This window comes from Heloderma suspectum, chromosome 2, assembly GCF_057233095.1.
Source record: "Heloderma suspectum isolate Gila_16-S chromosome 2, 16-S_ref, whole genome shotgun sequence".
Lineage (NCBI taxonomy): Eukaryota > Metazoa > Chordata > Lepidosauria > Squamata > Helodermatidae > Heloderma > Heloderma suspectum.
The window spans coordinates 177,795,542-177,821,097 of record NC_139459.1 but is presented as its reverse complement, the minus strand read 5'-3'; the positions used below and the strand labels follow the sequence as shown (position 1 = coordinate 177,821,097).

The following is a 25,556-nucleotide window of genomic DNA, read 5'->3' as shown; positions in this document are numbered from 1 at the left end:
GCATGTCATTGTCAACATCTACAGTCAAGAGATGGCTTTATGAATGTAAATACAGAGGCTTCACAACAAGGTGCAAAACACTGGTAACGCTCAAGAACAGACAGGACAGATTAGACTTTGCCAGCAAACACCTAAAAAAGCCTGCCCGGTTCTGGAATAAGATTCTTTGGACTGATGAAACCAATATCAACTTGTACCAGAAGAGAAAAGTATGGAGAAGGAAAGGAACAGCTCATGATCCAAAGCATACCACATCATCTGTCAAACATGGTAGAGGCAGTGTTATGGCATGGGCATGTATGGCTGCCAATGGAACCAGGTCACTGGTGTTTATTGATGGCCTGACTGCTGATAAAAGCAGCAGGATGAATTCTGAAGTGTATAGGGCTATACTTTCTGCTCATATTCAGCTGAATGCTGCCAAACTGATAGGATGCTGCTTCATATTGCAGATGGATAATGACCCAAAACATACAGCAAAAGGTACCCAAGAGTTTCTCAAGGCAAAGAAGTGGGATGTTCTTCAATGGCCAAGTCAGTCACCTGATCTCCACCCAATAGAGCATGCTTTTCACTTACTGAAGGCAAGACTGAAGGCAGAAAGACCCACAAACAAGCAGCAGCTGAAGGCAGCTGCAGTGAAGGCCTGGCAAAGCATCGTGAGGGAGGACACTCAGCACTTGGTCATGTCCATGGGTTCCAGACTTCAGGCAGTCATTGACTGCAAAGGATTTTCATCCAGGTATTCAAGGCGACCCTTAAGTTTGAAATGATGTTTGTTCCATTACTTATGAGCCACCAACCATGGGGGGGGGGGGGTGTATGCCACTGGCTGTCCTTCCTGAATGGTTAGTGCCCCACTTTTGTCAAACCCCTTGAATTACAGCTGCAAGTCCTGACTTCGCTCCCATCTGGGTGTGTTTCCTTTCACCTTCAATGTGGTGGTGTACAGAGGCCAACTGCCAAAACAGTTATCCTTGTTCCAATATTTCTGGCCCTGACTGTATTTGTGTATGATGGCAATGATCATTGTGCTGTTCTCTGCTCCAAGGTCTTCTCTGAGTAGTTCCCTCTTACTCTCTTGCCTTCTGTTCTCTCTCAGCCCTAAATCTCCCTGTCCCCTATGGCAGCTGCTAGGGGCCAAAAAGGGCTGTGCTCTAGGCATCCCAACAGGGAGTCTTCAGTCCACAAAGTTACACATATCTTTTAAGGGCGCAATCCTATCAGGATAGGCAGCTGCCTCTGAACTCAGAGGCAATCGCCTATCCAGTGCAGGGCAAGAGCAGTGCAGAGGGGATCATCCTCTCCATGCTTCAGCCACCCTGCATTCACAGCTAGACGGCCGATTTCAGCTGTCTAGCCACAGGAAATCGGACCGGGGGGGGTGGGGGCAGACACCAAACAACGCATAGGAAGTGTTGAAATGGCACTTCCACCTGCCCCACCCTGGCCCGCCCCCAGGAATGCCCTGTTTTCGCCGCTCCACGCTCCTCTTACGAGTGCAGAGTCTGGAGCCGATCTGCGCTGCCTATGAGGCAGCGCAGGAGGGGGTAGAGGTTGGTTCTCAGGGAACCGACCTCAGAGCATGGGGTCCAAGATCGGTTCCCAGGAACCGACCTATCCTATGGCTGTCTTATTCAAGCTTCCAGGCTGTTTGGGGCCAAGGGGATTCCCTCCCTTAGAATTTCTTTCCTAAATATTTGTTTTGTACTTCTGCTAAGCTTGGGGTTCCCTCAAACCTATGGACAGCTTTCTCTTGTGTGGATGGTTCTGCTTTGGCTACATAAGTAGCAGCACTCCAAGTATGAGTGCTGACAGGGACAGTGTCATGCTCTCTGGAAGCAAAAGTGCAAAGTAGTGCTTTCTGGGATGTTTCCACTGAAAACTTGGTAATTTTAGATCGAGTCAGCTGTTTGCACAAATTGCTCAGTTCCAAAGAATTCTTGATGGAACAATTCTGAGGAGGAAGTAAACTCAAGATTCATAAGCAACCAGGGGATCACAGCTCTCAGTCCTTGGATTTTAAAGGCCAAACTGGATGTGATGTTTGCCATGGATTTTGCTCTTGCATAGTTGATTCTTCTTTAACAAATACCTGATGTGGGGGAGGGGGAGCCAGATACTAGTCCATGGCATGTGCAGAGGGAGGGTAACCATCTACAATCCAGATCGGAATCACCTCCCATCCTCCCCTCATATGTCTTATTGGCAATGGGAGGAAAATTCCCATTTGCTCCCCAAAGTGTGGGAAGTGGTTTATATGTGCTTTTTGAAAACATGCATGCTCCTTAATTTGTAGGTTATTTGACCAAACCTACATGTATACCAAGAGTAACGGACGAAACTACTTTCTGCCAGTAATTTTGTCATATTTCCCCCCGCCGCCCCTTATTTTTCTTCTTATTGATTTCATTTCTATACTGCCCAATAGCTGAAGCTCTCTGTGTGGTTCACAACCATTCACAAAATAAAAGATTTCCTTTTAAACAGGAAATATGTTCAAAGGATAATAAAACGAATTACAAAGCAGCACACTTCACCAGCAGGTAGATGGTTGGCCCGCAGTTAGAGCCCACAGTTTTCTTTCTTTTTATAGGCTACCTGCTCTGGCCTGAGGAATCAAGAGAAACCCTTTTTGCTGATCTTTACACAAAATCAGAATCAAAATATGAGATGCTGATGCAAACGGGGCATAAAAAAACACACTCCCAATGGATGTTTCCATAAAAGCTAGTCCTTTTAAATTGCATATTAAGTTGGAATGGACTTGGGAAGCTCTCAAGGCCAAACCAGTGAAGGTATCCAAATGCTCTTTACAGTGGCAAGTACAGGTGCCTGACTATTTTAGCTCTCAGTCTGAATGGCCTGCCTTAAGCAATAACTTAATTTGAATGCTCTGTCTTAGCCAATAATGATGTTACAGGAGATTAGGATAGATCCCACCACCACGCTGCCACCACCAGAACAATTGTAGAATACTAGCTATTGGGAACTGTGGTGTGTGTGTGTGAAAATACAGAGACAACACGGAGAAGGCTAAGAATCATGCAACTCTATTGCTTACTTTCCTTCTTTAGAGAGATCCAGAGCTTGCAAAAAAAAAAAAAAAAATCATAATGAGCCTTCAGCTCCCGGGTAGTACTAAGTAATCCACCAGACCTTCCTCCCAAATCATGGACTGCTATCTCGCAGCCTAATCTACCTCACAATGTTGTTGTGAGGATAAAATGGGTGGCGGGAGAATGATGTACGCCACCTTGGAGTTTTTGAAGGAAAGGTGGCGCGCACACCCACACAAGTGAGAATCCAATCCAGGTAACTAATTGCCAAATGTCTCTGTTCTGCCTCTGTCTGATTCACTGCTCTGGACTTACCCCCTTCCACTCATGAGGCAGGCTCAGAAGAGTCACTCATGCAAAAACACAGTGGGGTGAGCTCCTCTCAGGCCAGGCAAGGAATTCTTACTCTTACACATTTGAAGGGCCAAACTAGATGAAATGCCATTCACACAATTAGCAATTGTGGGAATTTATTTATTTGTTTATCTTATTTTATTTCTCCCCTGCCTTTCTCCCCAAAAACAGCACACAAGGCAGCTTACAGAACTAATCAAAATTCATTAAAACAATACATTAAAATATAATAAATTTGTAACACTCACAGAAAAAAGTATTATTAAAAACAGCATCCAACCCACCAGACCCACTTACAAGATAAAGGCCTTCTCAAATAAAGCCGTTTTTGTCTGCCAGTGGAAGGATAGCAGAGAGGGAGCAAACCTAGCACCCCTTGGGAGGGAGCTCCATAGGCTGGGAGCGACCACTGAAAAGGCCCTTTCTCAAGTTGCCACCAAACACACCTTTGAAGGTGGAGGTCTTGAAAGAAGGGCCTTCCAGAAGATCTTAGGACCTGGGCCAGCTCATATGGGAAAAGTCAGTCTTTCAGATAGCCTGGTCCCAAGCCATATAGGGCTTTATAGGTCATAATCAGCACTTTGAATTCTGCCTGGAAACAGACTAGTAGCCAGTGAAGCTGTTGTAGCAAGGGAGTCGTGTGGCTTTTCAACAGTAAATTGCAGGCATATAGGTTCTGATTTAAATTGGGATCCTGGTGTGTGTGTGTGTGTGTGTGTGTAGGGGTTTAGGGGGCATTAACCCTTTGCCTGCCATTATCCATCTAGATTGGGACCCCATGCCTGTTAGTTGCATGGGGGGGGGGACTTCTATAGGCGAGAATGGGAGCTTTTCTCCCCAAGGCATATAGCCAGTGCAGGGGTTCCAGTCCAGATCAGGACTGCAGCAGAGGGCAAAAGGTTAACACATGCCAGGTACCTAATCAAGATCTCTTTCATACGCACACTGCAATTTGCTTTTTAAAAGCCATTCACACAGCTGCAAATTTGCAATTGCTATCAGAAGCTTAGGGAACTGATCTATGCCTAGAGCACATTTGACAGTTTGACTCTATTATTATTATTACTACTACTACTACTACTACTAGTGTAAAGCCCATGTCGCCACTGGCACTAATAGTCTGACAATGATTGGATGAAAATTTGGCCATTTCCCTTGCGACTGGAACAACTTTCAGGGGGCACTTCCTCCTTTCCCTCCCTCACTTCCTCTCTCAACTTTCCAATTGTGTCCTGTGTCATCTTCCTTTCAATGAGCACCCCAATAATAAGGCCTCTTCCCACTACATTAAAGCAAGCCTCCCCCCACCATAGCAAAGGGGGTCTTCCAACCCACCTCCCTCCATTTCATTCACCCACACAATTAGCCTCCCTCCTTCCAATAAGAACCCTTTCCCATTATATGAAAGCATAGACAGACCCACCCCTCCTCTGTTGCAGGGAAAGGGGGTGTTCCAAGCTCCACCTTCACCTAGGCCTGAAAAACAAAAGGTGAGCCGGGGGGAGGGAGAAGAAAAATGCTGCCTTTCTCTCACCTGCACTGAGCCAGAGCCATCAAATATGGTGCTGGTCTTGCACCCTGCCCACTCCTGCCGCCTCGTCCCACTCATTACCCCCCTTTCTCACACACACAGACATACACACACAGAGATACACACACACAAATACACAAACCCCACCCATGCACAGGGCATCACAGGAGGAGCACCAGCAGCCCCTCCCCCCTTGCTCTCTGATTCGTCCCATTTGAAACAATACAATTCAGGGGGAGACTGGCCATTGCCACTGGAAACTGCCCCGAGGCCTAGCAGTCCCCTCTGAATCCTCCTGTGAAGCAAAACGAATACAAACAAATCCAAACAGAAACAGAAAAAAGGAAAGTGGGAGGATGCATGTAATGGAGGTCAAAAACATATGATGTCAGATCATGCACTGTTTGGCGCATTCTTTTTTAAAAGATCATTTAGCATTTCTTTAAGTTTCAGGTTGAAAACACGTGATGTCAGACCAGGTGCTGTTTGGCATGGAGCAAATAAACCAGCACTGAACCATAGAGCAATAGGAGACTGTTTGGTGTGGGACAATAAACATACTGTTTTGCTTTTAATGCTTGAGTTTTGGAGTTCTTCAAAGTTTTGAAATTTTCTGCGTGGCTACACTGCTCAAGCTTCAGTTTAAAAAAAAAATGAGCAAAATCAGTCTGGTAGATCTCTGGTAATAAGCCTTACACTAATGTATTCTGATATAAGATTATTAATTACATTTCTATACTGCCCCATAGCCAAAGCTTCCTCACATTTGAGGAATTAATTTGAAGAGGGAATCAATGCAGAAAGGGGAAGTGATATTCTAGTAGGGCAATAAGGGTGATGTAGAGAAAAAAAAACAATGATAAAAATAAGTGTCCAAACTCATCCTGTTCAACAGCCTTTCACAATCCAGTGACCTCCAGATGTTGCATATAACAACTCCAATCTTCCCCCACAGAAAGCAGCTGGCTGGGGATGAGGGTAGTTGTAGAAAGACAACTAAGGGGCACAAGATTGCAGAAGGCAGCTGCAGAAGTTCTCCTCTGTTAGCATCCCTAAACATGGACATATACCCCAAATGAATGAATCTGTTAGAATCTGTCAGTTTCTACTTTTTGCAGTCTTAAGTTCACCTCATCCTGAAATTTGAGATTTTTTAAAAGTTTTCATGAAACCTGGTGCATATTTTTCTGAGTACATGCATTTTCCCTAATATACAATTTTCCCAAGCAATTTCCTAATATAATGCATTTTTTGAATGTTACATTTACATATATATGTATTTTTGCATGCAATTTTTGAGTGGAGAACTCTACTGCGAAATTTGGAGAAGTACAAATTTTGAAGGATAGCTGAGTTTTGGTTCATTGATTGGTTAATTTTTGGTTAATCAACCTCATTTTGCATTTTTGAACCAAACAAATTTCTCCAGCATCCCTAACACACACACACGCCCTTCCTTTTCTCCAGGGCCCTTCCAGCTTCCTGCATCCCCAAAGAGTTCCCATCAAATCACCTTGCCAATAGCCTGTAGCTCAGTGGTAGAGCACATGCTATGGGGGTGTCAGGACTTGGGTTCAGATTCAAGCCCCGTCTCACATTAAAGGATCCCAGACAACAGGAGTGGGAGAAATGTCTTCCTGAGATCTGAAAGAGCCTCTGCCCCCTAGTTTAGACAATATTGTGCTATATGGTCCTGTATGACCATAGCATATCACAAGCTGAATATGAGCCAACAATGTGATGTGGCTGCAAAAAAGGCAAATGCTATTTTGGGCTGCATTAATAGAAGCATCGCTTCCAAATCCCGGGAAGTACTAGTTCCCCTCTACTCAGCACTGGTTAGGCCTCATCTGGAGTACTGTGTCCAGTTCTGGGCACCACACTTTAAGAAGGATGCAGACAAGCTGGAGAGGGTTCAAAGGAGGGCAACAAAGATGATCAGGGGACTGGAAACAAAGCCCTATGAAGAGAGACTGAAAGAACTGGGCATGTTTAGCCTTGAGAAGAGAAGACTGAGGGGAGATATGATAGCACTCTTCAAGTACTTGAAAGGTTGTCACAGAGAAGAAGGCCAGGATCTCTTCTTGATCATCCCAGAGTGCAGGACACGGAATAATGGGCTCAAGTTACAGGAAGCCAGATTCCGGCTGAACATCAGGAAAAACTTCCTGAGTGTCAGAGCAATACGGCAATGGAACCAATTACCTGGGGAGGTGGTGGGCTCTCCCACACTGGAGGCCTTTAAGACGAGGCTGGACAGCCATTTGTCAGGGATGCTCTGACTTGGATTCCTGCATTGAGCAGGGGGTTGGACTCGATGGCCTTGTAGGCCCCTTCCAACCCTACTATTCTATGATTCTATGATTCTATGACAGCTTCATATTCACCTGGTTGGCAGGGTGATAGGGATTGGTCTCATTGAGCTAGACCCATTATCTCGCTCCCAGATGATGGAGTAGGAGGGAAAGATGACAGAAGGGAGAGATGGGAGGTACCATTGCTGAGTGGCAGAGCACCTGCTTTGCATGCAGAAGGTCTCAGATTCAATCCCTGGCATCTCCAGGTAGGGCTGGAAAAACTCCTGCCTGAAACCCTGGAGAGCTGCTGCCAGTCAGTGTTGACAATACTGGGCTAGATGGGCCAACGGTCTGACTCAGTATAAGGCCGCTTCCTATGTACCTATCTTCCTAAATGATGGATGGATGGATGTACGGACAGACAGACTCATAACAAAAACAGATGAAGTAGGTCAACAGAGCCATAATGCTGTAACCTATAATTTTCTGAAGGGAACCAGTTCTTTAAGGTGCCATGGGTAAGAGTTCCTTCTAAAGGGAAGTTAATCACTGCAGCCTGGCAGTGGTAGGAAGTGGGGACTTGGTTGGATTTCCTCATGCCTTTTTAAGAAGCAGCAGGAGAATAGGAGCTCACACATTATCTTTTCTTCAGTTCCTCAATTTGCTGGGCATATTATAACCCCATCAAGAGGAGAGACTTGAACACAAGAGCATGATGGGTCTAGTCAGTGCTTACAAGCGGCACTATGACATAGATGAAGTACATCTGGTAGAGACCGGAACAGCTGTGGTACCAAGAGGAATAGGTAAATAGATACTAGCTACAGATTTTGCTTGGTCTTAGAGAGAAAACAAAGATAACATCTTTAGAACAGAGAGGCTGCTCTGCATTCAATCCAAAGGTACCTTTTCCAGGGCAACTAGAGTTCAGCTCTAAAAACAAATGTTTCTGTAAGTTGGAAGCAAAAGCTGGCTGTGCATGTTGCTGATTGGCTATTGTGGTATGACATCACCAAGAACCTTTCCTTTCTCTCCAAACCGCAGAGCAATTTTGCATTTTGATAATGCTCCCCTTTAAAAAAATACTAAGGTGTCTTAAATTAATAAGCTGACAAATGAACAGATAAAATGCTTGTGTGTTTCATGTGGCCCTGTGGCTTAGGGGATTTCTGCAAGATCTCTTTTTAATATTCCGCCTGTCTTAAGTCATAGGAAAAGCACCAGTCAGTATTCTAGGAGCAGTAGATGCTGTAGCAGTGTTGAAATGAAATAAGTGGGAGTTTTCCTCCCGGCTGGGGAGGAAGTTGATTTCATCTGGGGGTGCTTCTTAGCACTACTAATCAGAAGGCATTGTGCAGCTATTCTGTCTTTTTTTCCTTAAGAAAAATGATGGAAGAAGTGATGGGAAAACATGGGTGGGAAAACAAGTCTCATCTGGAAGCACCCAGGACTGTAGTAAGGAAGAGTAAAACTGCCCTTCCCATGGTCCAGACCCAGATCTGTTCCCTCCCTCTCCCGGCAGGGCAGGTATTTGGGGTTAAGAAATCAGGCATGTGAAATGCAGTAATGCATTTAACACAAGGTACCATTTGGCCCTCCTTTCTTCTAATTTGCTGTGAAATTGTGTGATGGAAAATGGTGGAAGATTTGCTGGGATATCGGTTGGCCCTGAGTCCTAATTTACAGAGGACAGTCCTATATTTGAAGGGCTGCCCAGTTCAAGTCCAGTATACAGAGAGAAAACCATGGAGATCAGATGAGGCTTTGGAGTTTCCCATCAACAGCAGCTGGGCAGTAGACTGTGGAAGTTTGCAGGTCACTTGGCCAGAGTCTTCCCCACTATAGTGAGAGAAATTGTATTTCTACTTAAAGTATTTCCTTTTAAATTATAGTATTTTCCCCAAATTTGCTTCTATACATAGAAGCAAAGTTGGCATATACAAATCTGTGTTCTCTTATGCCCCCCTGTGCAAATGTGTGCCCTCTTTGGGGATGATTCATTTCCACTTTTTGGTGATGTGGAAGTGGCTGGACAGCTGTCTGTCAGGGATGCTCTGACTTGGATTCCTGCCTTGAGCAGGGGGTTGGACTCGATGGCCTTGTAGGCCCCTTCCAACCCTACTATTCTATGATTCTATGGCCTCCCTACCTGTCAAGGAGGGAATGATGAGATTTGGGTGGTATCTGCTCATAGCTTGTGATACGTTCTGGTCAGGCTCACATGAGGAGGGAACAGCAGATGGGCCAGTGGATTGAGCGGAAGGTCCCCTTGTCTCCTCCAGGGGTAGAATTCTCCAAAATACTGGAGGGCAATAAGAAGTCCAAAGACATCATTGCTCTGAGTCTCATGCAGACTTATAACATGGGCCACTTCTTCCCCCCTCTGCCTCATTATCCTTTTTTCCATTCAGAGAAATTGACAAAATGGGGGGGGGGGCATTTTCTCTGTTTGTAAAGACAGTAGGATTGTTTTAGATAGTATGTTGTCGCTATGTGTATTATTGGTTCTATGTTATTACGTGAATGGTTTTATATTTTATATAACGTATTTTAATGGTTTTTAATGTCTGTGAACTGCCCAGACAGCTTCAGCTATGGGGAGATATAGAAATACAATAAATGGATGAAATGAATGAATGAATGAGTCCTTTAATTCCTCTGTGTCCTTTAATTTCTTTAGTTCCCTTTGTTTAAGTTAGTGATGTTAAACCTGTCCAGACCCGAGAGCTACCTCTGATTCCAAAACAAACAAAAACCCCAGTTCCTACTTTTGATTATGATCTCAATATTTCTTTATCCACAGTCATTGGCTGTCTACAACCCTTGATACGTTTGACATTTTACAAAATGTAACAGTTTCCTTTATATTTCTATTGTGTTATTGGAAGGAGTGTAATGTCTTATCTGGCTTGGATTAAAACCCCAAGCCAGAAAGAAATGATGGGGTCATAACGCTCAAATGCTTGTATTTGAGATGAGCATTGGGTCTCCCATGTGTTGCATTTCTGAGCCAGGATATATGAATTTTGATGACGTCAGTGATGTTTGAATGGAAGCTAGAAGTAATGGCTGTGGGTAAACTGTGCCTGTTTCTATCTCTGTGGCTGAGTTATCTGATACTCATAGAGGTCTGCTACTTGAAGGACTGCATCATATTTACATATCAGGCTGGAAAAAAAATTGGCCATCTTGCATAGTGAGCTGTTATGTCATAGCAGCTACCATAAGGTAATATTAGACACTATCCATGCAATGGCCTTGCTGTGTGCATTGGCCTTTAATGCAAGATTCTACCTTCTCTTTCTCTCTCTTTTGAAAGACAGATGCACACCCCAGTGGAAATGGAAGTCCTCTTTCCTGGTGTATCTGCTGCTGGCACTCTCTTACCTGCTGATCCTCATATTGTTTGGAATTGTGCTGTCCATGGGTAATTACATTACTTTGCCATCTGAAATGCTTCATTAGCCTCAAGACAAAATATAAAAGGGATGTTTTTCACGCACATTCTCACATTTGGAAACAGCCTGAGGACTGCCAAAAAAAATTGGAATCATCAATCACCAGCCAGGATCCAAAAATTCATTTCCACTAGAGCTAGCCAGACATGGTGTCAAGTGCTCAGGAGATAACATATTCCTTATATTTTGCCAGACCAATGAGACATCCAGCCCAGTACTGTGGCAATCCCCAGGGTCTTAGAGTTCTTTCCCAGCCCTGCTACTTCAGATTCCCCTCCCCCCAACACACAATTTTTTAAAAAAAAACCTAGAATGCATGCACAGTATGTGCTCACCGTATGATTCCCTCAGCAATGATTCCCTCACCTGCATCTCACATAGGATGTGCATGTTAAACAACAGTGAAATCGGACATGTTTCACATTTAGGAGGTCCCATATTTCATCTGTGACACGTCCAGGTAGAGACTTCCTGTCTGCATCGCTGAAGAGCTAGTGCCACACTCTGCGTAGATAATACCAAGCTAACTATCTATCTATCTATCTATCTATCTATCTATCTATCTATCTATCTATCATCTATCTATCATCTATCTATCTGTCTATTTATTTATTACATTAATATCCCACCTTTCTTCCATTGTGGAACTCAGGGTGGCTGCATGTGGCTCCCCCATGGTCTCCCCTCCAAGCACTGATGAGACCCAGACCTGCTTAGCTTCAGAACAGTGGCTGCCTCATGTGTCTTCAGACCATGCCCTGGAACCTAGATGGACCAATGGTCTGGCCCACTATACGGCAGCTTCCTGTGTTCCTACCTGGTGTGTAGACATGTGCTGAAAAGGGTTTTCTAACCATTCTAATGGCGAAAAGCATCAGAGCCTACAAGAAATTTCGCTCCAGCAGAGGGCAGCAGAACCTCAGCCAATGATCCAGCATCTGGCTAGGGGTGTACGAAAGTCACTTACCTTTCCACAGATTCTGTTCATGGTGTGGGGGGAGGCATTCCGTCCCTCCCCCCGGAATCCTCGATGGTCGGATTTCCGGTCGGATTTCTGGCCACGGTGGCTGCTGGGTAAAAACAACAACAACGGCATATGCAAATGGCGGCGGCGGCCATTTTTGCGTTCCTTATTTTTCGCCGTCTTAGTCTACATAAATATTTACATAGACTATTGCGGCAAAAATAAAGGGGAACACAAATAGCGTAGTGGGCGCTATTTGCTTCCCTTTTTGATTCGTCGTTTTAGCCTACGTAAATATTCGCTAAAACGGCGAATCAAATAGGGACGCAAATAGCACCCACTACGCTATTTGCGTTCCCCTTTATTTTCACCATAATAGTCTACGTAAATATTTATGTAGACTAAGACGGCGCAAAATAAGGAACGCAAATGGCGGCGGCCGTAGCCGCCACCATTTGCATACACTTTTTTTTTTTTTTACAGAGACGTGATAGGCTACGTAAGTCTTTACATAGCCAATCACATCTCTGTAAAAATACAAAAAAAAATAAACGCCAGACTGCAAAAGGAGGTGGCGGTGGCAGCTGGTCGGGAGACCAGCCGCCAAAGCCAGAGCCGCCGCCAGAGCCGCCGCCGCTGCCTGGAACATCCGCCCCAGGTAAGTCTCGTCCCAGGGGGGATCCGCGGGGGGGGCAGGGGGGTGGCAGGCCGTTCCGTCACAGATTTCGGGGGGGGCGAATGTACTGGCATTCGGCCTCACCGAGATCCATGGTGGAATTCTCTGACATCCCTACATCTGGCTAGGCATGGCGGAGAATTCCACCACGGATCTCGGTGAGGCCGAATGCCAGTGCATTCGGCCCCCCGAAATCCATGGTGGAATGAAGGACCCCACCCCCCCACCCCATGAAATGGGCCCCGAACAGAGCCTACCTTGGTCGGCCATTCCGGTGCTCCTCGAATGGCGGCCGCGTCTGCAGCCACCATTCCCGTCTTTCGAATGGCCGTGATAGGCTACGTAAATACATAGCCTATCACGGCTAACGCAGGGACACCATTTGTGTCCCTGCAGAGGCTGTGATAGGCTACGTAAATATTTACGTAGCCTATCACAGCTAAAAAACAGAAGGCAAATGGCAGCCACCGTAGCCGCCGCCATTTGCGTTCCTTTTTTTTTGCCGTGATAGGCTACTTAAATATTTACATAGCCTATCACGGCTAAAGCAGGAACGCAAATGGCGTAGGGGACGCCATTTGCGTCCCTGCTTTAGCCGTGATAGGCTATGTAAATATTTACGTAGCCTATCACGGGCCGGCGTAGGGACACAAATGTCGTCCCCTACACAGGACTCCATTTGCGTCCGCACCAGCCTGGCAGCGGCTGGAGGCCCCGCTGCGGGTTGGCCTGGCTGCGGAGCGGAGTGGAGCCAGCCGGGCAGGATTCCAGGGGGGAGGAACAGATCACCTCCCCCCACCTGCGGAACCCGGCGGAGCCAGGTAAGTGGGGTTTCGTATACCCCTACATCTGGCAGAAGGGATGTCGGAGAAATCCACAATGGAACCAAATGAGTTTGGATTTTCATGAATCTGACCCAGAATTCCCCAAAGGGCCGGCTTTTCCCCTATTGGATGGATTCTGTGGACTTGCGGACCAGTTTTCTAACATTCCCAAATTTTAGGAAAATTCTGACCTGGAAAAATGCACAAAATAAAGAACCCCAGCCCAAAATGCGCATTTCCACTTTAGGCTAAAGTGTGAAAATGCACGCTTTGGGGAAATTTGTGCATTTTTGTATGTGTGCAATTATGCAATTGCGAATTTGCATAAATTCTGGAACAAAAAAAATATGATTCTGTCAGTGGGCAGACGAGAGAATGAAAGGCGTCTGACAATCCAGGAAACACAGACAGAACAGAATTTACACAATCCATACGTCCCTGTCTGGCAGCAGTGAAAGGCTACCCAGCATTCCCCAACCTGTGGGAAGTGGAAATGGTGAAAGGCCACTTTTGTTGGCTACAAGTGGGACCTCCAAAACCAGACTGAGCACACAGCTCTCCTGAAGATTGTCAGGGTTTATTCCTGCAATGAGGGAGAGTTTGGGCTGGGCAAGAAATGTGCATATCTGAGCAAAGCAAGTTACACATTGAGAGTTCTGGCAACAGACCAGACACTGGGAAAGGTGATCCATGCCCCTGGGAACAGTTGCATGATGTGAGCAAAGGTGTGCGCCAACCTGCCTGCCAAAATCATTCAACGGGGGCAGGGGTGAACCTTTGGCCCTTCAGATGTTGTTGGACTCCAACTCCCATCAACCCCAGCCAGTGGAGAGGGATGATGGTAATTGCAGTTCAGCAACATATGGAGGACCACAGGTTCCCCATGCCTGATCTAGAATCTAAAGATATATTGATAATAGAATTAAGGAGGTTTTAAAGTGCTGCATGAATGTTCATGCATTTTTATGTCAGCTCCACTGACTAAAGCAGGGGTGCAAAACATCAGGCCCATGGGCCAAATCTGGCCCTCCACGGTTCCCCAGATGGCCACACCCCTTTCCCCTGGACCCAAACCCTTTCCCACAACCACCGATATTTTGGTGATTTCCTGGCTTTTGTGCATTTTTCCCCCATTCTAAAAGGTCAAAATGTCTCTCCTAAAGCTTAGTTTATAGCAATGAGAGCGTTAAGCTACAATATGCTGACATTCTGGCATTGCCCCTTGTGCCTTCAGCCCTGCTCACCCCTGGAATGCGGTCCCTAAGAGCTTCTCCGAAATGAAATTCAGCCCTTGGGCTGAAACAGATTCAACACTGCTGGACATGGGGGAAGATTGAGTTGAACCCTGAACAGCACTGAAGTGCTTACAAACCTGGTTCCAGGCCTGCCAGAGACTGGGTTGTTCTGGGGACAGTTAACATGGACTGGGACAGGAGCCTCCTTTGAACTTCTCTATAGCCTTTTTGTCACTTCTGAACCTCTGATATTGTGTCTGTGCGTGATTGTATCTGTTTTTACAATTTCAGAATCGAAGCTTCCTTCAGAAGTGAGCAAGCTGCATAAACAGCTTCAAGAAGCCAAGGAGTGTAAGTGTCTCTCCAAAATGTCCTGGGGCTTTTGGCCCCATTTGTCTGGGGAGGAGAAGAGTACTAACTTTGAGATGGATCTCCCTAGAGCTCACTCTGCAGGGCAGGGATGGGCCAGATTGGCCTGTTTCAAGGCGAGTAAGTATCCACAAGGGGCCGCGGTGGCTTAGAGGGGCCGCGGTGGCTTAGTGGTTAAGACGCTGAACTGCAGACCGGAAGGTCGGCAGGACAGCAGTTCAAGACCCGAGTGCTGTGTGACGGAGTGAGCTCCCGTCTTCAGTCCCAGCTCCTGCCAACCTAGCAGTTTGAAAGCAAGACATTGCAAGTAGATAAATAGGTACTGCCTCAGCGGGAAAGGTAGCAGCGTTCTGTGCACCTCGGTGTTCAGTCATGCCGGCCACATGACCACGGAAGCGTCTTCGGACAGCGCTGGCTCTTCGGCTTAGAAACGGGGATGAGCACCGCACCCTAGAGTCGGGCACGACTGGCTGGGGACACCTTTACCTTTTTTTACCTTTAAGTATCCACAAGCAGTCCGCCCATGCCTGTGTTTAGAAAGCAACTGTCCCCCATCAGAGGCTCCATCTTCCAGGCAGGCTTGATTCCCAGCACCTCAATTTAAAGCAGGGGTAGTCAACCTTGGGGGGCCTGGGTTACCCTTTCCAACCTATGGACACCCGCCCATTGTATTGCCGCTGCTGCTGGATTCAGTGGCACGGCAGCAAAACAAAAACAAAACTTGGACTGGTTTTCTGCCGAAATTTAGTAGCAAACCACTACAGAGCTGGAGGGAGCAATCCTAAGGCCGCTAGACAGCAGCTAGACGGCCATAGGATATGATGTTTTCTGGGAACCTACCTCGGATCCCGTACTCCGAGATCAGTTCCCAGAGAACCGACCCCCCCCCCTTCCATGCTGTCTCCAAGGCAGCGTGGAACAGCCCTGTCTTCTGCGCTCCCAAGAGGAGTACGGAGCAGCTGGAAAGGGCCGTGGCTGGGGATCTTCCAGGGCGGGGACGGCAGAACTGCCTGTACAACACATCCTATGTGTCATACAGCAGCCTCCTCCCCTGCTTCTCCCCCCCCCCACAGCTAGACCGCTGAAATCGGCTGTCCAGCAGAAAATGCAGGGCAAGAGAAGCGTGGAGGGAATGATCCCCTCTGTGCTTCTCCTGCCCTGCTTTGGATAGACGGTCGCCTCTGAGTTCATAGGCAGCCACCTATCTGGATAGGATTGCGCCCTTAGAAAGGCCAAATTTCTGAAAGGCACCTCAGTTCAAAGGAACTAATCTTTGTGGGTCAGTTGAGCTGACAGGACTTAGAATCTTGCTGCCTCATGCTCAGAGACGTGCATATGCTGTGATTCTGCAGAAGCACAGAAATAGTGGTTCCGGGTAAAAAGAAGGAAGGAAAAAAAGAAAGAAATCAGCTCCTAGGCTGTTGCTGTTGTTTTAAAAAAGCAAGTTGCTAACCCTTATGATTGCAACTTGAAATGAAATATGGCATCAGTGTGTGGTAAAAGTAAGCCACCAGCATTACTTTCATGTGCATTTTATGGACTGTAAACTGGATTATTCATGCTTTCTAAGGTAATCTTCATGTTCTTACTGTGTAAACTGCCCTTTACTTATTTAGAGAGCGATCCCAGGAGAGTATACCAGGGATCATAGGATTCTTTGGAGTCCCTCCTCCAAGGCTGTAGACACCACTACTAGTCTTGCTGGCCATGTGCTACCTCTAGTACAAGAGGCAGTGTGCCTATGTATACCAGTTGCTGGGGAACATGGGTGGGAGGGCGCTGTTGAGCTCATGTCCTGCTTGTGGGTTCCTGGTCAGAAGCTGATGGGCCACTGTGTGAACAGAATGTTGGACTAGATGGACCCTGGGTCTGATCTGGCAGGGCTCTTCTTATGATCTTACGACCTCAGAATAGGGACTCTGGTATCCAATCCCTCTCCCCCACCCCCACCCCTGCCCCTTGCAGCCATCATGGAAAGAACCACTCCAGCTGCTTGCCAAGGTCATAAAAGCGGATTCAGAGAGGTCAGAAAGGAGCTGTGCTGGAGGGAGGGGAGGGGTGGGGAGAGGAGGGGTTAGGAAATGAGGAATCCTATGGCCTCTCCAGCCCCAGATCTGCCCCTGCCATTGCACCCTCTCTAGATGGGCTCAAAGGTCCATCTAGAGAAAAAAGCAAAACGTGGAGGACAGAGAGGTAAAAATTGCCTCCGTCACTCCTCCCATGCTACTGGCAGCAGCTGTATTGGCCCCAGGAGTGTAGCCAAGTCATTTGTAGTGTTAGAGGGGCCTAGAGATCCATAATGCTTGCTTAAGTTCATTATTGTTGCAATTCCCTTGCTAGTAAGCCTCTGGGCATGTGAAGATGATTCAAAGGGCTGATGCACGGCCTAGCACTTTCCACGCTAATGTGTGAGACTGTTATCAAGCACTCTGCCTGGAAAGCGAAGTTTGTTTACAGGTGTCTGTGCTGAGAACCAAGCGCTGTTAGTTTATGCTGGGAATGGATGCTTGGGATGCTTGCTAGTGTTGTGCTGCCTCATTGCAACATGTATGGCATAAAACCCATTGGACCCAATGGCTCATGGTTCAGAGAAGCTGTCTGATTCAACCACTGGGTACACCTGTCTGCTGTAAGTCACCCAATCAGGTGTCCTTGTAAGTAAACCTTTGGATCTGATGTATCACTTTCTTGGCACCTCCAACCTAAGAGTTCAATGCCCACGGCCGGGGCAATACAGCAGCTTGCCATGACGTTGGATACACAGATGTGTCTGAGTTCAGAGGCTTCCATCTCACGAGGATACAACCCCTAGGATTGCACCCTTAAGCTGCTTCTATACTGCTTGACATCTCAGGATTTCCAAGGGGTTTACATAAAAACATGAGCAATACAATATAAAAACCAATATAAGCACAGTATAAAACAAAAAATACTTTAAAAGCAGTACAACAGAAGCGGTAAAACAGAGCAGTGTCATGATCAAGGAAAGTCAGGGAAAACCTGAGTGAACAAAACACATCTTCAAGAGGCATTTGAAGCTTGACACAGTTTTTGCCTCCCAAACCACATGTAGGAGTGTTCTGGAGGGTGGGTGCCACTACTGAGGAGTGCTTACATGCTATTACCTGACAACACAGTGCTGGTTGTGGAATGACCAATATGGCCTCCACAGAAGATCTCAAGAGACAGCTGTGTCAGCCATGAGCCAGTCAACGCTGTACCAACTCCATCTGATATGGCGGCTGTGCCCCTACCTTGCAGACCATCTGCTCACATCAGTAGTACATGCCTTGGTCTCCTCTCATCTAGACTACTGTAATGCGCTCTACGTGGGGTTACCCTTGAAGATGGTTCAGAAGCTGCAGCTGGTGCAGAACACAGTTGCTCGCCTGATTAAAGGCAGCTGCCAGCGTGATCACATCACTCCAGTGCTGAAGGAGTTGCACTGGTTACCAGTTGTTTTCTGGGCCAAATTCAAAGTGTTGGCTTTGACCTTTAAAACCCTATATGGTTCCAGCCCAGCCTATCTCAAGGAGCGCCTCCAGCAACACCAGAGAGGCAGCTCAACAAGATTAACCTCAGATGGTCTTTTCTCTTTCCCATCAGCCAGGACAGCTAGGCAGGTGAGGACGAGGGAGATGGCCTTCTTTGTGGTATCCCCCACTCTGTGGAACTCCCTCCCTCAAGAAAACTTGAAAACTTGGTCGTTCAGGCAGGCATTTGGGGTGGGGTAGGGTATTTTTAGAACATGCTGTTTTAATGCTTAATTTTACTGTTTTTTATTGTTGTACATCGCCCAGAGTGGCTGGGTGACTAGCCAGATGGGCGATTAAGAAATTGAATGAATGAATGAATGAATGAATGAATGTCAATTTAGTGTATATAGGGGAAGGCAGTCAGCTAAGTGTCCTGGCCCCAAGTTGTTTAGGGCTTTGAATGTCAACAACAACAACTATTATAGTCATTTTGGTACATTTTGCTTTTGAGCCAAGAACTGCATCCCAAAATTTGGAGAAGTGCAAAATCTAAAAGATAATTGCATTCTGATCCACACGTTAATTTAGAAGGTGCAATCCAGTTCAGTTTGCTTCTAAACACAAACCGAACAAAATCCTCAAGCATCTTTGTTCTAGACCCACGTATGCAAGCTAAACCTGGGCCTACAACACTGCAGTGCTCTTGCGCCCTAACATTACTGTGTGTCTTCTAGTTATGCCTCCTGTCATCTCACATATGGGATGACAGGACAGCAAGAAGTTCTAGGCAGCTGATGGACTCCAGCTAGAGAGATGATCTAAGTCCCTGTTTGTGGAATCAAATACCAGCATTGAATCCACTTACCCAGGAAGGGCTGTTGGTTGCTTCCTCTCACATTGTGGTTTGGCCAAGTTTGGGGCATGCATGACTCCCCTCACGTCCACATCTGGAACATTCTCTCAGCCATTTTACAATATTTATCTCAAGACTGTATTCAGTATTGAGCAATCTGTTGAGAGTAAGTGCTGATCTGCAAATACTTCGAGGGTAACTCCTCCTTCCCCTATTCATTCTTTCCACACCATTTATGAACCTCTCAGGCACATCCCCACTCAAGATCACTTCAGCATACATTACAAGAAATGTTCACTTTGTGTCTTTCCAGTGCAGGCCAACCACATCTCTTGAGACATACGAATATCGCAAATGTGTGACCAGGAGCCTCCGTCAAGGAGGGCTCCCAAGAGAATTTTGCCCCAAAGATACAGCCAACCTGCAGTAGACCCTCAAGAACCTCCTTTTGTTTTAATGTATGAAGCAGGGATTTTGTAATGAGCCTTTTTTTTCTTTGTCAGTCTTCCCATGCGGCTCCAGAAGCAGGGAATGGGAATACTTTGATGGCAGATGTTACTACTTCGGCATCCAGAAGGTGACTTGGCACACAGCTAAGGACCATTGTGAGGAGCAGAATTCAAAACTGGTGGTCATTCATGAAGAGCCCAAACAGGTAAAGACTGAGGCGGGAATAATGTGCATGTGTGTGGAGGTGGTGGATCTGTTAATTCTTAATTGAGGGCTAAATTAAACATTGTTTGTTTGTTTATAAACTTATGAGTTGCCTTTCAGCCCAAATAGCCCCCTCCCCCAGGTGACTTACCATTAAAAAAATCAAAAACTTTAAAATCAATATAAAACTTTAAAAACTTTTAAAACATCACTAACAGCAGAGAGAATTAAGAGCAAGAGAGAATCTTAGAAACAGAGGGTAGAGCTAAGCAACTAAGAAGCCCTATGAACAAAACAGTTTTAACAGCCTATTTAGCACTGAACAAAGAAGCACTGAGCTTCCTTTGGGAGAGAGTTCCACAGGAGGGGTGCTGCCACAGAGAAGGCTCTACCTATGTTACCATCAACCTAACCTCTCCTGTGGTGGTATGACACGCAGAAAGGCATTACATGGAAACATTGTAATATCCCTGTAGCAGCCTATTTCCCCCACCACCACCATACAAAATTGGGAAGAGATACATACAGTCAACTGCTTCACACACGGGATTGTATCCAGTATTAGCTGTACTTAGAGTAGAGCCACTGAAATGAATAGGACTTAAGATAATGTTGGATACAAACCACACACACACACACCATGGAAGAGCAACAAATGGCCTGTGGAGGAAGAGATTGCCATTTCTCCCTTGGTCGATAGTTCACTTTTTGCACTGGGCTGTGAGGGAGAGAGCCCCTTTCTTACCATGTAGCATGGAAAAGCAGTGGGAAAGGGGGGGAAAGGGGGCCCTGTGGAAAGGCTCACTGACCAAACATGGAAGCTCTACGGTTGTGAACTGCCCAGAGAGCTTTGGCTATTGGGTGATATAGAAATGTAATACATAATAAATACTGGCTGTATGCACCGGAGGTTGCCCCTGGCTGCTGTAGGCAACAGTGGTAGGCCATGCTCTCAGCGGCAGCATGGTTTGGATACCTCTGGTTTGCGTGTGGATGGCAGCCAGGTCTCAGGCCACATTTTTCTTGTATGCAGCACCAGGACCAGCACATGAGACATCGTGCACATGATGTTTCAGCCCCTCAACCAGTTGGTTAGTGACACTGCTGGCTCTGGCAACCCTGGCTCGCTACTGCATGTGCCTTCTGACTAAAGGGAAGCAAGCCCAGAGCAGCAACTCGGGAACTTCCTCAGTGGCGGGTAATTCTCCTGTGTCTATGCCCTATGAGTGATGGAATGAAATGTAGCAGAATTGCCCTCCTCTGGTAGAAGCTGATGGAACCGTGGAACACCTGAGCAATGTGTCATGCCAGAGCTGGCCCTACTATTAGGCAGAGTGAGGCAGTCACCTCAGGCGGACGATGCAGGAAGGAAGAGGAAGGGAGAGCTGTGTGCCAGGTGTCCTGCCCTGTGCCCCCTAAGCTAACCTGCTGCCTCCAGGTGTGGTGGTGGGTGCTGTCCCATTGCCAGTGTTGAAGGAAGACTCAGCTACCAGTCTTGTCAACTTTTGTACATGGAGAGGGAGGAAGGCACCATCTTGCCTTTTGCCTCAGGCTGCAAGATGTCTTGGGCTGACCTTGAGTCATGCAGAGATACACCAGTCAAGAAGATGGCTCTGCTTTAGGCTCACAGGCACACTTATATATTTATTTATCCCACACAGCACAGTCTGTAAATTAAGGCTGGAAGCCTATGCCAACTTACCTGGGAGCGTGTCCCATGGAACTCAATGAGGCCTGCTTCTTTGAGTTGTAATCTATGGGATTTCACTGGAAATGGCTTTTTACACTGTGAATCTAGAATGAGGGAGGAGTACTTCCAGATTAATTCAGGCCAAGAACAGGCGTATGATTTTGGAGTGTGTGAGTGTAATACTCAAGTCACACCCCACCTTGTTTCCCCCTCTCTTTTTTGGCTTGCAGAATTTCATCCAGTCTCGAACCAGGGGTGAGCGCTACTGGATTGGACTCAGTGATGTGAACGTCGAAGGGGAGTGGAGATGGGTCGATGGCACAGATTACAGAACCAGCTTCAAGTAAGAGAGGCCTATGAAAGTGGTGACCCGTCAAGCCAAACACAGGACATCTGCCGTTTATCTGCCAGGTGGTCGACAAACCTCCTGGTTTTGCCATTCAGGGAAGGCAGCAAAACCAGGACCTCTGCATGCCCCTGATCTGAAACATATTAGGCATCCCAGTTTAATCCAGGTCTCCCAGATGCAAGCACAAACACTGCCACCACACCAACATATATCGCTGCCTCTGTGCAGTGGCAGCTGGTGATTCCAGTTCCGGAGAGGCGGTGATTCCATTCTGGGTTTTAGTTACCATCAGCCAAAACTCTAAATGTGCTGTCCAAGGTGCTGATCCTTATCCCCAAAATGCGTGCAGCATCTTGGATAGCACCTTTAGAGCTTTGGCTGGTTGTAACAAAAACCCAAAATGGAATCACCAGCCCTCCCGAACTGGAATCACCAGCTGCCACTGCCACTGTGTTTGGTGGGGTGGGCATGGAGGTGGGAGACAAGTGAGAATAATGTGGGACTGCTGTGAAGCCATAAACATTCTTCTTCTTTTCCTTAATGTTGGAACTTTTCCAACTGCACCTTGTCCACACTTTATCCCAGTGGCTTCCCCCACCTCCATTCCAAAAGGTTGAAATACCTCCCCTAAAACTCAGTTACTGGCAGTAAGAGCTTTAAGCTAAAATATACTGGCATTGGGGGGGTGGCTCTGCCCCCTTTGCCTTGTGCCCCACTCATGACTTAACTGCATCCCCCGAGAGCTTCTTGAGAATTTGATCCTCAGGCTGAAAGAGATTCAACATCCCTCATCTAGAGGGACCAACTTGGCTGTGCTTGGGGGCAGAAGGTGGTGTGGTTGGAGAGGAATGGTCCCTCGTTCAGCATTCATTGGAATAACTTGACTGCCCTTCTCATCTAGGAAATGGAGGAGTGGCGAACCCAATGACAGCAACGGAGAAGACTGTGGCCAGATCCATAGTGCTGGAGAATGGAATGATGTGCCCTGTAACTATCAAAGTTTCTATGTGTGTGAGAAACCTTTGCCTTCCTGATAAAAGGAAAGGAGAGGAAACCACCTCCATGAACTTTTCCAATGAGTGAGAACAAAATCGCAAGGACAGGACATTTCTCCAGAGACCACGTACTACTTCAAACCACCTGCTTTAGAATGCAGGGCCTATCTGCACAGCTGGAATAAAGCTATAGTTAAAAAAACAACCAAAACCACAGCTTAAATAGAGTTGGTTTTTTACATGAGGCTTTTATTATGCGTTTGTGATTGCTTACTCATGGTAGTTTGTGGGTTCTTTACATGACGTCGTCATCCTCCAGGCCCTCTCCTGTGCTTTGCAACCATTATCATGGTGGTTTTTTTCCCCCCCTAATAAGAAAGTCTGGTATTTTTCTCAGTCATGTTACAGAAGCCTTGTATAATTGCACAATTCCAGTATACCACAGTGCCTCCTAGTGGTTGTGTAATGGAATATATAGAAAGGCAGAGAAAGAAAAACACCAGGAAAATGCCTATGCAAAGGAGCCGATCTTAATCCCACAAAGAATTTGGAAGCAGAAGCCTTGGTAAAGTGGCAGGTCTAAACATTTGTAATAAACCATCTCTGGCCTGGGTTCACCCAGCCACCTTTGTACATTGGTGAAATCAATATACATTCACTTTTCAGGGGCTCTCTATTGGCTGAAGTGACAGTGCTTAATTTCTCGAATATAAATATACATCTATATCTCTGTCTATCGTCTTGTCTATCTCCACTAAGGCTGAAATCTGTCTGGAAATATTACCCACTAAACTAGAAGCTCTTTCTCTGTTTAATTTGTGATGTGTGGAAAAACCCTCTCTAATTACAGAATGGTGTGGGAAATACATTCTGTACCAGCTCAGAGGCATTTTAATCTATTCCTACTTAATATATTCCAAGGTTGAGCCTTGGCTGGAAAAACAGATGTCAGCAGAGGTGAGCCCTGGTGTAAATCAAGCTCTGTGAATCGAGCTTACAAATGTGTTCAGCATGCATCCAGATTCCCATTCCTCATGACTTGGTCCAACCAGGGGTGCTGGTAGGCACTGAAAATATTAGAGGCCACCCAGGCCCATAAGGCACAAACCTGTATAAAATATGCATATTCTAATTTATGTATGCAAATTTAGAAAAAAATACTAGGATTTATTGAAATTTCACAGGTGGTAAATCCAGCCAATTAATTTCTCATCCAAATCATCTCAAATAAAATAAATTATGTAATTAATTTGCACCCGCCCCAGAGCATCCCAAACCAGTAGTTCCTCTTCAATTACAGTTAATTTGCCACCGCTTGTTATCCCATCCCAGTTCTTTCTCCCATCCTGCTTCTCTCTCTATCCCTCCTGTAGGAAAATTGCCCCCATCCCATGCAATCAAGCATAGATAACTATTTCTCATTGGCATCAGTGGACATTCAAGGCTCCGGAAAATATATCCAGTGTCCAGGGAAATATATTTGGAGCCTTGGGCTCAGGCCTTGCAATGCTCCTGGGTCCAACTGAGGTTTTTTTTGGAAGAGAGTGAATGTCCATCTGGACTTATGTCCAAGAAGCACCAACAGCAGTTCACGGCATGGCAGTCTCAATGTGAAAATCAAGAGCTTGAAAATGGTTATGTCCATTGGCACGAAATGGATTGCAACTGAGGCTGCTTCAGATGGAGCCTCCCAACAGTGGTACAGTTGAATGAACTTCAGGGCAGTGGGAGGGAGAGAATTCTCAAGCAAATTCTGCAGGCCAAAAAAAAAAAAAGATGTATGTAAGGCTGTTGGGTTTATTCTTACTCCCACTTATTGATGCTCTTAAACAGACCTCCGAGTTCAAGGGCTTTTCTAGATGCGATCACCCTGTCTCATAAATAGAATTTTACTAGAGGTCCAGATGAGTACATCTTCCGTTTGTAACCCTCCTGTGATTTCTTCATCTTTTTTCTTTATACACACACACACACACACACACACACCATTAAAGAGGAAAAGACAGAATAATTATACCATATTGTAGCACTAGGAGTTGCCTGTCTAAAAGCACCTTTAAATAATAGCAGGGTAAAAGTATAGAGGCTGACATGTTGATATTTAATTTTATTGCCTTAAGATACTTCTGGGCTTACTTACTTCCACTCTTGAGGCAGGCTCAGAAGAGTAATTCAGGCAAAACACAGTGGGGTGGGGTCTTCTCGGGCTGGGGGAGTAATTCTTGCTCTTACACATTCTAAGGGCCAAACAAGATGCAACGCCATTCACTAGGTTGGCCACTTACACATCACCAAATAAAGGGACAAAAGAAGACCCCAATTTGCAAAACATCAGCATATGTACATTTATATGTATGGGTGCAAACTTAGAAATAATAACTATAATTTAAATAGAAATACAATACATCTTGCCATAGTGGGAAAGGGTGACCAGGTTACCTGTGTGCCTCCCTGCTCCATCTGCTCTTCAGATGCTGAGGATGGATGGGCAACAGATCTTATGGTTCTTGTCTTTAAACTGGGCTTGGACTGGTCAGCCCTTCAAACAGGAGGCCTTCAGATAGAAGACTATCCTCTGCCAGCTCTCCAAAATAGAGGACCGTCTTCTGTAGGTCACCTTGCCACCCTACCATTCCCGCTATTTGCAATTGTGGGAATGGCTTTTTAAAAAGTACATTGCAGGCATGGAGGGCCCAATCTGAATTGGGACTCTGGTGTGTGAAGGGTTAGAGGGCTTTAATCCTTTGCCATCTGCTGAGGTCCTGAACCAGA

At 46.2% G+C, this 25,556-nt stretch overlaps 1 protein-coding gene across 1 annotated transcript; it reads left to right on the top strand.

The window, feature by feature from the left end:
• Positions 1 to 7,948: 7,948 nt before the first annotated feature.
• LOC146353444 (hepatic lectin-like) lies at positions 7,949 to 23,004 on the top strand. The gene is made up of 6 exons (XM_084832259.1): positions 7,949 to 8,047; positions 10,561 to 10,668; positions 14,690 to 14,749; positions 19,600 to 19,751; positions 21,671 to 21,783; positions 22,691 to 23,004. The coding sequence occupies exons 1-6, from the start codon at positions 7,954 to 7,956 to the stop codon at positions 22,821 to 22,823; spliced, it is 660 nt and encodes a 219-aa protein (XP_084688385.1). The 5' UTR covers positions 7,949 to 7,953; the 3' UTR covers positions 22,824 to 23,004.
• The last annotated feature ends 2,552 nt before the right edge of the window (positions 23,005 to 25,556 follow it).

Coding starts and splice junctions, on each gene's coding strand:
- LOC146353444 (XM_084832259.1), top strand. CDS start 7,954: ATGATGGGTCTAGTCAGTGCTTACAAGCGGCACTATGACATAGATGAA. Junction 10,669..14,689: donor TGGAATTGTGCTGTCCATGG/GTAATTACATTA, acceptor TTACAATTTCAG/AATCGAAGCTTCCTTCAGAA. Junction 21,784..22,690: donor GATTACAGAACCAGCTTCAA/GTAAGAGAGGCC, acceptor CTTCTCATCTAG/GAAATGGAGGAGTGGCGAAC.